We start from the raw sequence: 17,091 nt of genomic DNA on the forward strand, positions 1-17,091 counted from the left end.
TCAACCCTTACGGCAACAAGGTATCAACCGAATATATCCATTGTGTTTCAAGTTTGTACAGTACCCTTACGCGGTCAGACCCCCTCCATGATGGTTTAAGGTGGTCAACTCCCCAAAATGTGAGACCTGCAGGGTTTTGATCGTGAAATAATTTAAAATGTAATGAAGCATTGTGGTCCTTGAAACCTAACTTGATATTTGCTACATGTTCTGCTATCCTCACTTTTAACAATCTTTTTGTGTGGCCTATGTACATAAGTTTACAAGGACACTCTAGGATGTAGACCACAAATGAGGTGTTGCATTTAATGAACTGTTTTATAGGGAACTCAATATTGTTGGATGTAGAGGTAAAAGATTCGACAGCTCTTAGGCCTAGTACACACGAGAGGATTTATCCGCGGATACGGTCCACCGGACCGTATCCGCGGATAAATCCGCCCGAGGATTTCCACGGATTTTGATCCGATGGAGTGTACTCACCATCGGATCGAAATCCGCGCCGAAATCCCGTCGCGATGACGTGTCGCAACGTCGCCGCGATGATGACGCGGCGACGTGCGCGACGCTGTCATAAAAGGAATTCCATGCATGCGTCGAATCATTACGACGCATGCGGGGGATCCATTCGGACGGATTGATCCGGTGAGTCTGTACAGACCAGTGGATCAATCCGTTGGGATGGATTCAAGCGGATAGATTTGAAAGCATGTCTTCAAATTTTTATCCGCTTGAAATCCATCCCAGATCCGCTGGATTGTACACACCAGGGGATCTATCCGCTGGAGCCGGTCCGCGGATCAATTCCAGCGGATGGATCCTCTCGTGTGTACGGGGCCTTAATGGTCTATCAGCTTCCCTACATGGTAGGCACTTGCGACATGCAAAAAAACCCTCCTTATCCCAAAAAGAAGGGGGTTTCTTAATTTAAATTTTTGATAGATGAAATTTTCATTTATTTTAAACAGCTGCTGCATTGTTTATCATATCATACTGATCAGATTGTGATATTGATTTATTTATTTACTTATTGGACGATTATTTCTATATTCCATTTTTGGAACCTCATTAACAGATAAATTATTTTCTTTGGCGCCGGGAAGTGCACTTTGGGCCCCTTTGTTTTTAGTGTGCACCTTCTTTTATACATTACTGCGAAGAATGCATTAAGGTAAAGAAAGGTTCGCCTTTAGTACCACTTTATGTATGAAACAGGTAATTTTTAAGAGGACTGTTGGGAAGCACAAATGTGGATGCATTGATATCTAAAGGGGCTGTGATAACAGTAATCTCTAACAGTTCCATGTAATATGTCTAGAATCTATGGTTGTCTCCTGAAGTGTGTCTCCACACACTCCTATAGCATGTTCGCAGTCTCTGATTATCGCATGTAGAGGTCCCCAGTCTCTGACCATCTCTTATAAAATGCACATAACCTTTGACCATTTCCTGTTGAAAACCTTCAGCCACTCTCAGCTTTCTGTAGATTGAATAAATATTCTGCGTGGCCCTTTGACTATATCAAAGACCTCACTTGAGACCCCTATATTCAGACAGTTCACCACCACTGGTCTAGGCACATGAAGTACACTGCTGTTTTTTAGGAGAAATTCAAGACCAAAAGTACATTTTCAGGATACTGCTTTGGCATAGTTAACATGTTCCCTTTAAAGCCTTACTTTTTGAGTTTACGTCCACTTTAAACTCTACTGTCTGTAGCAGTCTGTGCATTTATATATAGTAGGGATTTCCAATTTTTCAGAACGAGGACCACATTGTATGTTTTACAAATATTTGTTGGGTAAAAATAATATCGGTTTTATAAATGAATTTATCAAATTAAAAATTGAATTGGAGTTTTATTGTATTCAGCATGATGTGGTTTAAAACTACAGAAATAAACATCAGTAAAATTAAGCAAAAAAGCTCTGAATAAAGTTTTCACATTAAAGTCTCCGTCAGAGTGCCCACTTACATTGGAGTTCCCATCAGAGTGCCCCTGTACAAAGAAGTCTTCTTTACAATCGGTTCCCCACTAGAGTCCCTTTTTACATCAGAGGGCTACATAAAATCTTGCAGCTGGCCACAATTGGCTCATGGGCCACAGCTTGGAGGACCCTGATATACAACAAAACAGTATGAAACATGGCACTGCCACAAAGGCACAATATGGCTTAAAAAGTCACCTTTCATCCCTATGAATAATTTTGCTAAATTTGACATGTAATAAATGAATGATGATGAAATGTTTAAGGTTTTGGAGTGCCTTGTAATTAACATAAACAAAGTGTTATTGTGTAGTAACTAATCACGCCACAAGTAGGTTGTATTATCCAAACAGATCACCTTCAACTAATTATAAACTTTTGTTATTTAGCTATGGAATATAGCATTGCATGTTTGTCTATAGATAGATAGACCCCTCAATTTTATTGATGAAAAGATATAATCTTGCTTTACTGGAAACTAATACAAAAAAAAATCTTTGGCTTTAATACTCTTTGAATCACTAACCTGTAACCAGCATGCAGATTAGTAAATCACAGGGTAGTCAGACCTCCTGATTTACAGTCCTGCACATTTGACATTTGAAATTAAATGTATATCCATGTAAACTATTCTTTAATGCCAACCCAGCTATGCTGTGGGGCTTTGTTTACTAAGTAATGACAATGTGCAAAGTGCAACAACCACAAAGAAATAATTTCTTTGCTGGTATACATAGCTATAGTAAATTTATTTGGATTGGTTGATGTGGGTCGTTGTAGTTTGTACAATCATTATACTTTGCACTGCCTTATTATATTAATCAAAATGGCTATTTGATGTAGAAACTGAGACTAATAAATAACAATTTCTCTATACAAAGTGCACAGTCAGAGTGCCCTTTGTTCCAGCAAACAACCTTTAGGGAGTCAGTTTAGGGCTGTTACTTCTACTAAATACTTTAAAGCAGCCTCTCTTAATTTTTTTACATGGAGTATAACTTGAAAGTACACTTATGCCCTGTACACATGATCGGACCTTTGTCCATCCAAATTCACATCGGAATTCCGACGGAATTCCATCAGAGTAAAATAGAACATGTTCTCTATGTAAACTCCGATGGACCCATCGGAATTTCCAATGGAATTACTCCGATGGGGCATACACATGGTGGTAAATTTCCGATCGTGTGTACGAGGCTTTAGGTCTCAGGAAACTCCATAATTACTATATCTACAGCTCATATCATTTCTAATCAGTAATAACAAGAAAATTAAATAAAGAAAAATCATGGCCAAAAGAAGAAAGGCAGAGAGTGAAAGATTTTTTCCTGGTGGTCAGTGGAAGAATTCCCCTTACATTAGTGGTCAGTGGGAGAAGGACTGCCTTACATTAGTGGTCAGTAGAGGAAGGGTCCCTTTACTGATGGTCAGTGAGAGAAAGAGCCTCTTGCAGGGGGGGTCATTAGGAAGAAAGGCCCCCCCTTACATACTTTATAGCTAAAAAAAAAGCAATAGTATAGGTGGTAACTGTTTCTGATAGACAGAAATAGATCATGCATTGTTCAAGGAACCCCTAGAAACTCCTGGAGACACCTTGGGTTCAATGGAATCCTGATTAAGAAAGGTTGCTATAACGACTGGTCAAAAATGGAGCAAAACAGAATACCTTCTCCAGTGATAAATGGCCCATTGACAAAGGCATTGAACACATTGGGGGTTATTTACGAATGGCAAATCCACTTTGCACTACAAGTGCACTGAAAGTGTACTTGGAAGTGCAGTCACTGTTAATCTGAGGGGGGCATGCAAGGAAAATAAAAAAACAGCATTTTAGCTTGCACATGCATGGATGATAATCAGCAGAGCTTCCCCTAATTTCAGAGCTTCGCCTCAGATCTACAGCAATCTAAAGCCATTGCACTTTCAAGTGTACTTGCAGTGCACTTGTAGTGCAAAGTGGATTTACCTTTTGTAAATAACCCCCAATGTCTTAACAGAACACAAGATATGTGGCTAGATTACTGACTAGTGTTTTCTGTGTATGTAATAAAATTTTTGTTTTCATATTGTGTTTGTTCCCTCAATTAATGAAAATGTTTTTCTTATTGATGCAGTGTGGTGCCCCTCACTCATAATGGCACCCCAATACTTCTTGCCAACACAAGTGCGTTGCTATGTACCACAATGCATGGTAACTTATTGTAATTTTTGTGCGCTACATTGCCACTTGAGCTTCTACAACTTTGGTCATTTTTTGCATGGTCTTTGTGTTTTCTGGCTTAAATGTTTTTGTTTTTAGCCAATGGAAAGCAAGAGACTAGGAGGAATAGACAGCTGTAAGGCATGGAACCATGCAAAAAAATTGTGTTTTAAGTGTTTTTTCAGGCATTTTTCAGGTGCTCCCATTAATGAATATGGGGGCCAAAAATGCATGATCATGCCCCAAAAAAGCTCCCATACTTTTTTTGAGTGTTGAGCAACAGCATATCACTCAAGTGTAAATGAGTACAATAGGATGATATGGAAATCAGAGTATCAACATTTGAAGCATTTCTGAAAAAGCATTCAAATCACTCAGGTGTGTGGGGGCTTAAATAGTTGTGTGAGGCTAGGTTCACACTGGTCCGACAAATGCTCCGACATTAGGAGCTCATGTCGCATGACGTATGAAAATCAATGTTTTCCTATGAGAGCTGTCTTAACTGGTTCGACACAAGTCGGTCCGACTTTGAAAAAAGTTCCTGCACTACTTTGGTCTGAATTTGATCCTACTTCAGCCCATTGAATATCATTGAAGTCGGATCAAAGTAGGATCCTTGTCCTAACCATCCGACTTGTGACATCCGACATTGTGATTACAGCAGCAGTAAAATGAATTTATCTCACTCTGGGATTGTTTTGGTTGGTCAAAGAACAAAGTCAGACTATCACAAAGTCGGATCAAAGTAGTATCCTGTTCATGAAAGTCGTATCACTGTCGTGTAGTATCAGTGTGAACCCTGCCTAATATCTGTGTCCGTCTCCTAGTAAGAACTATTTTTCTGTTTTTTTTTACAGCTGATGCAGCGATGAGTCAGTCAGGATCTACTGGAAGCAAGCATGGATCCTCCAAGTAAGAACTATTATCTCCTTTATTACTGCATCAGTAAATTGATCTTTAAATGAAATACAGAGACCCATAGTCATTAGATGCTTAGGTGCTCAGGAATCAGAAATAATTAACAGGAGCAGAAATAATTTTTTTCACATCTTTTGATGCAACCCGAGAGTGTAGTAAGTTATGAACCATGGAAACGGAAAACGAAATATATTGTACTACCCCTTTATATGTGGCAATAATAAAAAAAAACAGGGCTATAACACTGATCATCAAACTTCCAAAAGTATTTTATGTTAATAAACTAAATAAAGAAAAGTGATATCTTGAACAGTAAAATTAACAAACAAATGGCCACTGCCCCCCACCTATAACTGGCCTTTGCAGCAAGAAGCACGTGGAAGGGTGATGAATGTCAAACAAAACCAAAGCAAATTCCCAGCTCAACATATCAACCAGCCTGCAACCAACCAAATTATCCTGTCACATGCCTTGTATACACGGTCGGACTTTTGACCATGCAAAAGTCCACCGTGAGTCTGTTGGAAGTCCGACAGAAAGATAGAGAACAGGTTCTCTATCTAAGGTCCATCGGACTTCCGACTAAAAAAGTCAGATGGAGGCTACACACGGCCGGACTTTCCGAGAAAAAAAGCCCGTCTGACTTTTTTTCTCGGAAAGTCTGACCGTGTGTACGAGACATAACAATATGCATTAAAACAGGGGTTTAGTTTGCACACATTTGAACATACATGCGTAAGCTGCAGAGACCATGGCACTCCAGTATTATCTGCAGTCCTAAAGCCTCGTACACACGGCCGAGGAACTCGACGTGCCAAACACATCGAGTTCCTCGGCCAGTTCAGCACTGAAGCCGCCGAGGAGCTCGGCGGGGAGAGAGCTCCCATAGAACAACGAGGAAATAGAGAACATGTTCTCTATTTCCTCGCCGAGCTCCTCGTCGGCTTCCTCGGCCGAAAGTGTACACACGACCAGTTTCCTCGGCAGAATTCAGCCAGAAACTCGGTCGGAAGCTGAATTCTGCCGAGGAAACTGGTCGTGTGTACGGGGCCTAACTCTATACATTTTTGAGAGCCTCCATAGTAGAAGCACATGCATAGTATTGGATAGATAGAGGGCAGGTGAGCCTGCAGGGACCCCACTCCTCCTTAAAGGTACAGGGGCGTACTGGACACCCAGCGTGTAGCACAATGGCGCTGTTGGAATACTGGTGAGGGGATGCACTGGACACCTTTGCTGCCATTGTGGTATATGCTGGGTATCCAGTACGCCCCTGTGCCTTTAATGAGGGATTGACTCCCTGCAATCCCACCTGTCTCTATCTATCCATTATTATGCATGCGCTCCTACTATTGAGGCTCTGGAAAATGTATAGAGTTAGGACTGCAGATAATACTGGGGTGCCATGACGTGGGCTCTGCAGCTCATGCATGTATTTTTAAATGTGTGCAAACGAATTCCCTGTTTTTAACACGTTCTGTTAGACAGGATAATTTGGTTGGTTGTAGGCTGGTTGCTAAATTGAGCTGGGAATATTCTTTGATTTTGTTTGATAAAACACAGAGTCCATATCCGGAACGTGTTCAATGTGTAAACAAATAATCCACATGTGTCAACCCACTAGGGGCCATGAGCATATATGGAGCCACACTGGGAATTCAGTTAACAGAAAGCAGGGAGGCCACACAGCAACCAATAGTCACCTCTGCAAAGATATCACAGGAGAAGGAAGAATACACAATGCACACAGTGTAATCCACTACAAAATATTTTGTGTGACATCTTTGCTGGGTGTTGGTTTCACAATCATTATAGAGTATTATCAAGTATTGAGTGCATTCGTTTCCTGTCACCTTTACTTATCTTTGGGATTATTTTGTACAGGTCTTACTGTAATTCCTGTCTATGCCGCGTGTTAGTGAGATTCACCCACCCTATTTGTCCTGTTTACCATTATCACGGAGAGTGAAAGTGAAAGAAAATCCACATTTTGGGTCATCACAAGAACAGGAATAGAGGGGGAATAATCCAATAGGCACGCTAGTTCTGGTCACCCTTGTGACAACCAGAGAGTCCCTCAATTTGGAGAGATCTCCTCCCAATTCTTGTTGTGTCTGTGGGACAGGATATGAAGGGAAGCTTCCCCAATGGTACAGAGATGGCCTTCATTTTTACTTAAACATTAGCAGAGAAAAGCCATCAACCTTGCTGTTCTCACTAGGCTGAGCTGCATAAATCTGAGGACTTAATCGACAAAAAATACAAACCCTTTGGCAGCCCCCCTATATATATCCCAACCATATATTTCAAGTTTACCTGGAGTTCATATTTTAGTATTTATAAATGATTAAATAACTCAAAGCTTTATAAAAAAAAAGATATTAAAATTATATCATACACATAATTTACACATATTTCGTGTTATATACAAAATAATTTGTATGTTTCTTTCAGTGGAGGAACAGGAAAAATGAGTGCAAAGGACTTGTTTGGTAAGTTTCTTATGGTTATTTTCTGATTATCGATAAATTAAAGGAAAGTCTATAATATTTGCTCATCATAGGCATGTCTGATCATTGCATGTGCTTGCATATCAGCCTCTGTTCACCTGTCTATTAGTTTGAGCGCTTAGTACACACGTTTGTAAAAATGTATATATACAATACCTGCTTAGAAATATCAGAGCATGTGCTTCATGAAAAAGCAGTCCTTGGGCTCAAGTCAAGTGATTGCTCTTAGGCTAGTGGTTTTTCATTCTTTTTTTTATTATTCGATATGTTTGTAGAAAGAAGGGCTGTACAAATAGGAACCATGGGCCAGATTCACAAAGGAGATACGACGGAGTACCTCAGATACTCTGTCGTATCTCTCAGAGTATCTATGCGACTGATTCATAGAATCAGTTACGCATAGATATCCCTAAGATCCGACAGGTGTAATTGTTTTACACTGTCGGATCTTAGGATGCAGTACCGCGGCCGCCGCTGGGGGGAGTTTGCGTCATAAACCAGCGTCGGGTATGCAAATTAGGAGTTACGGCGATCCACGACGGTTTTTCGCGTTCACTACGTCGCCGCTAGTCTAGTTTTGGGTGCCTTAACTTTAGTCAGCAAACGTATTGCTGTCTAAAGTATGGCCGTCGTTCCCGCGTCGAAATTTTAAATTTAACGTCGTTTGCGTAACACGTCCGGGAATACGGAAGTACGCTACGCGCGTCGCCGGTCGAAAAAATTACGTCACTTCGCACAATTTAAATTACGCGGGCTTACGCCGGAGTCCGCCGGCGTAGTTTTCATCGCAAGTGCTTTGTGAATCAGGCACTTGCGATGAAAACTTGCGGCGGTGTAACGTATCTACGATTCGTTACGCCACCGCAATTCTACCTGAATCTGGCCCATATAAAGAAAAGATAGTATTGCTTATATCAAATGAACAAGACAATTGACTAGTGGATTGAATCAAGTTGATATAATTAGTATAGTAGTACTTGATGTCAAGAGCATGAGAGAATCACGGCTTATCCTACAGGTTGTGACAGGATAGTAAACTTATTTGTAGGTTCTTTATTCTTCCTTCCCTAGTTATTACTCTGGCTGGAACTTTTTAACTTTGTTGCAAGTCACAACATAGTGAAAGCAGTAGAAGCTGATTTGTGTGAGATATGTGTACAGTATAAACAGCCCAGAACATAATAGAACGTCATAGTGACATCCAAAGAGAGAATTTCAGTCCATGAAAAAATGGTGACCCTAGATCAGGGATATGCAATTAGCGGACCTCCAGCTGTTGCAAAACTACAAGTTCCATCATGCCTCTGTCTCTGGGTGTCATGCTTGTGGCTGTCAGAGTCTTGCTATGCCTCATGGGACTTGTAGTTCAGCAACAGCTGGAGGTCCGCTAATTGCATATCCCTGCCCTAGATGATGCCTAAATTAAGATGGCATGGGTCTTTGGTAATGAAATCCCGAAATCTCATAAGGCTGGTGAAATCTTGTGAGAATTCCTATTACGTTCCTGAGATCCATTTGCAGAATCTAGTGATGTAGCATTCGTATTAGACATATGCAGTCTGTTTCTTTCTGAATAAATATTCAGACACATTTTTTGTTATTCGGAGATTCGGATATATCCGAATTACAATGTAGACAAGATTTACCGAATGCTCCGAATAACTAAACGAAATTCGTCCGAATTTACGAAATTCAAATCAAAATTTGAATCAAATTTTACATTGAACTCCATTCGAATTCTTTCTGTAAACATATTTCTGAAATCAAAGACTGTGTGTGTTATTAGAATACCATTTCAAAATAATGCTGTTTTTGTTAAAGTGGAAGTAAACCCTCCTATCGTTTTCAGCCATGGAAGCGGACATCTTAGCCTCTCTTTAATCTGCAGCTGCCATGATGCTGTACATGTGATCAGTTATAAAACCAGCCATTGGATGGTTTGACAGTTTGGTTGAGAGCACAAGCAAATGTAAGGCCCCGTACACACGACAGAGGAACTCGACGTTCTTGGCACGTCAAGTTCCTCGTCGAGTTTTGGGATGAAGCCGCCGAGGAGCTCGGCGGGCCGGCTTCTCCCATAGAAGAACGAGGACAACGAGAAAATAGAGAACATGTTCTCTATTTTCTCGTCGAGTTCCTCGGCGGCTCCATCGAGCCAAAACTGTACAGACGACAGAGATTCTCGGCAGAATCCGGGTTTTGACCGAGTTTCTCGGTGAATTCTGCCGAGAATCTCTGTCGTGTGTACGAGGCCTGACAGCTAGCACTTCCGGCATGCCGGGAATGTTAACTGTTTTTTGTAACTATCAAATTGAAGGGTTTACTTCCGCTTTAAGCTAAATGTGATGTAAAGAGTTGTAATCATTGGATGAAGATTTTTCTTTTGTTTGTTCACTTTGACACATTCGAATAAAAAAATCTGTAAGTTTTGCGAAAATTTGAAAACGACATAAAACGAATTCCGAATACGAATTAGTACTATAAATCCCAAATATAAATTGAACAAATTAACCAAACTTAACAAAACTATATGAACTAATCGAAACGGAACAAAACACATTTTTTTGTCATGCACATGTCTCAGGCCTCGTACACACGACCGAGAATCTCGTCGTAAAAGAAACGTTGTTTTCCTCGACGAGGTTCTTGTCAAGCTTGTCGAGAATCTTGTCAAGCTTTCCTTGCATACACACTGTTAAGACAAAATCTCGTTGTTCTCAAACGCAGTGACGTGCAACACGTACGACGGCACTATAAAGGGGAAGTTTGATTCCACTGGCGCCACCCTTGGAGCTGCTATTGCTAATCTTATGTTACTGCGTGTTAAGTAAAAGTTTGGTGAGAGACAATTCGCGCTTTTCAGTCTGTCACAGCGTGACGAATGTGCTATCTCCATTACGAACGCTACTTTTACCGAAGGTGCGCTCCCGTCTCATACTTTATTCTGAGCATGCGCGGGTTTCTAAGCATACACACAAACGTGTTTCTCATCGTAAACCAGCCCGACGAGAAACACGACGAGGAAATTGAGACTCCCGACAAGAAAAAAGAGAGCACGTTCTCTTTTTTTCTCATCGAGATCCACAACCGTTTTTCTCTGCAAAAATGCTCTGCCAGCATTTTTCTTGATGGATTTTGTCGAGGAAAACGGTCGTGTGTACGAGGCCTAATTCGTATAAGGCTGTCAAAAGGCACTGACTACTTCACTAGTTGCCTAAAGTGAAGGCCTGATGAGTTGAGAGCTGAAAAATGTTACTGATTTAACGACTTAAGACACAAACCATTATGCAGGTTAAGGACCTTGCCCCTTTTTGCGATTTGGCACTGCGTCGCTTTAACTGACAATTGCGCGGTCGTGCGACGTGGCTCCCAAACAAAATTGGCGTCCTTTTTTTCCCACAAATAGAGCTTTCTTTTGGTGGTATTTTATCACCTCTGCAGTTTTTATTTTTTGCACTATAAACAATAATAGCAGCACAGGGGGGAAGGGCGGGACTTTAAATGAGGCGCATATGTAGTGCACCTCCATCCCTAATTCAAGAGAAATAGTAAAGGAGTTTGGGACTTTAAATGAGGCTGCAGACATGGTGTAGGTAAGTTGGAAAAAATGTACATATTTTTTAATCAAACAAATGTATGACACATCACAAACAACAATAGTCATTCAGAGGAAACAACATTATAGTGCATATCGTTTCCACATATTCATACACACATATATTATGTGCCCATGCAATACAGGCATTGGATTGAACAACAATGTATAGCTCAGCGCCACATTGGTGGTCAATGTTAATGGATAGATACATTACAAATGAGTTTCCATATGTACAGATATCATGTAGGCAGCAAAAAACGAAAAAAATAAAATAATATAATATTGTATTATTAAAAAACAGTAAAACCAAAAAGTTCAATGTTGGCAGATTGGATGGGTGTTATATCTGAGTCCCAGTTTCCCGACGCGTTTCGTGTACATAAGACACTCATCAGGGGCTGGTGCTTTGGGATATCTATAAAATGTATAGTGGAATGTAGTTACTAAATGTTGTTTATGGTTAGAAAAATAAATGATGAGGCAGTGAGGCCCATCTAGAGTACTTACATGGAAACAGTGTGACAGGAATGGAAGGTATGGAGCCACGGCAAATAGTTTAGTCCGTCATGGGAGCTAAGGTGACATACAGGCACAAACCTGCGGGACGCGCTACATGGTCTCCCCACAGACACAGGAAACAAGATGTTGGTGTTCATGTTGGAACATGCAATAAACCAATGGTGATAGCCAGAGGAGAGTTCTACAAATGAATATAGGGACAATATATCAGATTGTATAAACGCCAAATCAGGGAAAGACAAGCCCAGATATGAATGTAGTGGGCATAAAAACCTTATATGCGTCCTTGGATCCCAACCAGGGGAGGGAGGAGGTGAAGTAAGATGATATGATATGGCGTCTCCAAGATATGGCAGCTGAACTGTGTTGTGGGGAGCTCAAATATAGCCACCCGCACGGGTGCACGCTGGCTGTCACCAACGTCACGCTAGCACGGCACAGGCAAGGAGGAACTCCGACGTAGGCGGGGGCTCGCCCACAGACGGCGTTCACCCCCTAACTGGCCAGCGGGAATGTTTTTAATAATACAATATTATATTATTATATTTTTTTCGTTTTTTGCTGCCTACATGATATCTGTACATATGGAAACTCATTTTTAATGTATCTATCCACGGCCTGTCCACTCTCCTGTCCACGGCCTCCTGAGACATGTCACATGTCGCCAAATCATCATTGACTGTGGAAACTGGGTCCTTGATTTCCGAATGGAATGCAACATTTTCCACAGTCTATGATTATTTGGTGAGTCATGTCATCTGCTGGTGTTAGTTCACTGTGTTTTTCCAAGTCCAAAGTCAGCGCAGGCCTCTACCAGGAAATTCTCAAGCACTTCATGCTTCCTTCCCTCTGCTGATCAGCTTTATGGAGATGCTGATTTCATTTTTCAGCAGGACTTGGCCCCTGCCCACACTGCCAAATGTACCAATACCTGGTTTAATAATCATGGTATCACTGTGCTTATTGGACGGAAAACTCGCCTGACCTTGACCCCATAGAAAATCTGTGGGGAATTGTCTAGAGGATGGTGAAAGACACCAGACCCAACAATGCAGACAAGCTTAAGGCCGCTATCAAAGCAACCTGGGCTTCCATAACATCTCAGCACAGTGCCACAAGCTGATAACCTCCATGCCACACTGCATTGATGCAGTAATTCATGCAAAAGGAGCCCCAGCCAAGTATTGAATGCATACTATACTGTACATGGACATACTGGTCTTATGTAATATTCAATTTTTCTGATATACTGAATTTGGGGTTTTTACTAGCTGTAAGCCATAATCATAAACATTTTAAGAAAGAAATGCTTGAAATATATCACACTCTGACTCTGTGTGTAATGCATCTATATAAAAAATATGAGCTTCACTTTTTTAATTCAATTACTAAAATAAATTAACTTTTTGATGATATTCTAACTTTATGAGATGCACCTGTATACTTTTCAGTACTGATCACCCAATATAAATTAAAGGATAACCCTCTGCTGCAGAAGCTAAAGGAAATACTTATGTACCAATGTCAAAATGTAAACTAATTGTAAAGTAAAAAAAACGAAAACCTAAAAAAAATTCCCTGCTATTTTTTTTACTCAGGTAATTGTTATTTTTATCCAGCCACAGGTGACAAAAGTGACATACTGAGTGCATAAATACACTGGTCACACCCTGCTTACCATGCCGAAGGGGGAAAATATGTTCTTAGGAACATAATGCTAAATAAGTTTACATGTTATTTCTATTTTTAGGCCTACATTTTCATTATTCATCCTTTAGGCAATTTACATATAGTAGATATTCTAAAACAACATGTTTGGATAATATATTATTTATTACAGGTCATAGCTTCCTAAAATATAAGATAATGCTATAATATAAAAGTCCATTGTGTATCTATATATATCCATTTTGAAATACTAAAGAAATCTTTCCATTCATGTTACGGAGGATATTTTGAGAAAGGCTAATGCTTCAAAGGTTGGGCACTATTCAGGGCTTGTATATAATAGTTTACAAAATATTATTAAGCGTATGTACAGCGTTTTATGGTAAATAACGCTATATTTTTTGCACCCTGTTGTTGAATGTGGAAGAGAGGGGACATTTTTAACATGTGTCATATGTTATGTCAAGTAGTGTCTTCTTCCCAGGCGCTTCGTTCCCAATATTCAAGACTCAGGTCTCCTTTAAAAGTACAAAGTTTATTCTTCAAGACAGGACAAGCAAACAGTCAATGCTTACATATTGGCAACTGATAACACATGGCAGGATGGTAATTCAGAAGGTTTTAGACGGAATGATATGATGGTACATCATCTGCTGCTGGGAGAAGTCCCTTCCAGCAGGGTGGGCTTCCTACCCCCATCTCCCTGTAGGGTCGGGTGACCCGAGGTCCCTAACTAGCTACTCACACCACATGGATTTTTATACTGTTTTTAAAGCCAAGCTAAGCATATTTACATTTAGACTAGCTCCAAGAAAGGTGGTGAGCTCCTGTCACAAACGTAACACCCACTAGAGTATATTTAAGTAACATATCTCCACCCACTGTCTTGACGTAGATCTCCAAAAATACATGTAATCTACACAGCAACTGACCTTTCTCTTTCCTCATCAACCTTCGAAATTACCATGTTTAAATATTGATTCTCAGAAACCCTTATCACATAAAATAGTAATAAATTCAAAATCTAACACCTGTATACAACAAATAATAATCACACAGGTATATAAATGAAACAACACAGTATACAACATTCATTTGTATACCATTATATACGCGATATAACCCCCCCCCCCCCCCAATTAATGTGCATTAGTGCAAGTCTATTTAAAGTCCACAACACCTCAAGTGAACAAAAACCTCTGTGATGTTCGAGGAATTATCATGTAAGGGCTGTTCTGTGTTGCTTGCTTCAATAGGAGTTTAGCGGTACCTGTCAGCAGGGGCAGACTGACCATTCGGACACTCGGTCACTGCCCGGGGGCCCCATGCCACTAGGGGGCCCCATCAGGGTTGCCAGCCTCAGTAAAACCAGGGACAGTATGTAAAAATCTGTGTTTCTTTAGAAATCCCAAGATTATAGCTCCCCGCCTCTTCAGTACCTTTTCAGTGTGTGTATGTATACTGTGTGTGTATATCACTAGTAGTAAACAGTATTGGCATCCAAAGTTTTCAAGAAAGTACTGCTACAGCTGGCAGTCTCTCACCTTGTCTCCTTGCTCCTGCTGCCTCTCCGGTTAGGGTCCCTTGAACTGCCTCCAGTGGTGGGATCTTTCCAGGCCAGCCTCCTGAGCTCCAGCCCGAGATAAAACCCCTCCCCGGTAGGGGGCCCTCAAGGGCCACTGACAGCCTCTCCTCAGTACTGCTTCTCCATCTTCCACCCGACTCCCCTGCTGGCATGGCTCATGTCTATTTAAAGGGGTTGTAAAGGTAAATGTTTTTTCACCTTAATGCATCCTATGTGCCGATGAGGGCTGATGAGTGAAGCACAGTTCAGAGGACTGGGGAGACATGCCTGAGAGGACTGATAGAGAGCAGTCTGAGATAGGTGTAGAACCAGAAAAGAGAACTGGGGAGGAACACCTGAGAGGACTGGGAGATTGCAGTCTGAGATGGGTGCAGAACCAGGTGAGAGAACTGTGGAAACATGGGCAGTGGAGAGAGGCATCGGCAGCCACTGCCAGGACGGCTGGCAGGGCATGAAGATGTGATACTGGGCTCAGTAGCTACGTAGATAGCTAGCACTATAGAACTACCTTTTTTTTGTTGCTACACTAAAAGGCGCCCGTGATCTCTGCAAGGGCATCTACCTTGGGCCTGGCTGAGTCAGTTCCGGCCTACAAATCGGGGGTAGCTGGTCCTGGAAATATAAGCAAGTGAAGTGCTGGAGGTATCGAGGAGTATTAGTCTGCAAGCAAGTGTTGTGCTGGAGTGAAGACTGGAGTGTATATATAGAGAGTGTATATAGTTGTGTCCCATGTACATTTTCTTCAATCAATTGGGCAGTGGCGGTGCGTTCATTAAGGGCGCTCTGCACCACCCCCTCTCTCAAGCCACCCCCTCTGTGCACGGCTGCTGTAGACACCCCCTATTCAGGCGTCCGGACCCTTTTTGCATGCCGGGCATCTGAATTATAGCAGCAAGGGGGGGTTTAAAGCACCTGATTAGAGCCATAGGCTCTAATATTCATCAATAAGGGTGACCTGCGCAGTGTGCCCAGGTGTGTTAGCAAAGCAAATGAATATTTCCTTTGCTAACACAAAACCGCCTCTCAGACAATCAGGAGGTCCAGATGTAATACTGGGCACCTAATTGGCTGAAGGCACAGCAAGGAATACCGGAAGAAGACATGCACGGAGGAGTTGGAGGACACACAGGACCCATCCCTGTGCTACCATCCCACAGCTTGCTGCATGACCCACCACTACGATGGGGTAAGTGCCAGACAGACAGTGGGCGGGCGTGGGGGGCACAGTGGCTGCATATTATTGGCACAAAGGCTACATATGATGGGCATAGTTGGCTGCATATTATGGTCACAGTGGCTGCATTTGATGAGCACAGAGGCTGCATATGATGGGCATAGTTGGCTGCATATGATGGGCACAGAGTCTGCATCTTATGGGCACAAGTGACGTCATATGATGGGCACAGAGTCTGCATATGATGGGCACAGGTGGCTGCATATTATGGGCACAGTTGGATGCATATGATAGGCACAGTTGGCTGAATATGTATAAAGTGAGCTCCTGCGCTATCAGGGATATTGGCTGAGGGGCACTGCTGCAAACACCTGGTAATCTGTCCTTGCCAGAAAAAAGGAAAACATTAAAAAAAGGGGGGGTGGTGTCTGCGCTGTGAAGTAAATACAAATGGAAGTTGTACAAAACCCACAACGTGGGTAACTAAACCAAGGGGTGTGGGAAAATAAGTGTGTGAAGAACAAGTACAAAACAGACCAATATGAACTATACTGGATATGGAAGTGCTCAAACAAGCAAGTGAATAAATAAATAAACATACAATGTGAACCACCAAGTCGATAAAGTGATGGCAGGTAGCTCATATTGGTCTGTTTTGTACTTGTTCTTCACACACTTATTTTCCCACACCCCTTGGTTTAGTTACCCACGTTGTGGGTTTTGTACCACTTCCATTTGTATTTACTTCACACTGCAGACACCACCCCCCCTCTTTTTTTCAAGTTGGCTGAATACGATGGGCACAGTGGTTGCATATGATGGGCACAGTGGCTGCATATTATGGGCACAAGTGGCTGCATATGATGGGCACAAGTGGCTGCATATGATGGGCACAAGTGGCTGCATATGATGGACACAGAGTCTGCATATG

The 17,091-nt window shown here is 41.6% G+C and overlaps 1 protein-coding gene across 3 annotated transcripts in view; it reads left to right on the forward strand.

Moving 5' to 3' along the window:
- Positions 1-17,091, forward strand: part of EPS8L2 (EPS8 like 2) — a 238,566-nt gene that overhangs the window by 124,073 nt on the left and 97,402 nt on the right. For all 3 annotated transcript variants that reach the window (XM_040328628.1, XM_040328631.1, XM_040328632.1), the window contains exons 2-3: positions 5,046-5,100; positions 7,561-7,598. In XM_040328628.1, coding sequence (XP_040184562.1) covers positions 5,057-5,100; positions 7,561-7,598 — 82 coding nt within the window. In that variant the 5' untranslated portion in view covers positions 5,046-5,056. The remainder of the gene's footprint in view (positions 1-5,045; positions 5,101-7,560; positions 7,599-17,091) is intronic.

The sequence above is a fragment of the Rana temporaria genome, chromosome 11 (genome assembly GCF_905171775.1).
Source record: "Rana temporaria chromosome 11, aRanTem1.1, whole genome shotgun sequence".
Lineage (NCBI taxonomy): Eukaryota > Metazoa > Chordata > Amphibia > Anura > Ranidae > Rana > Rana temporaria.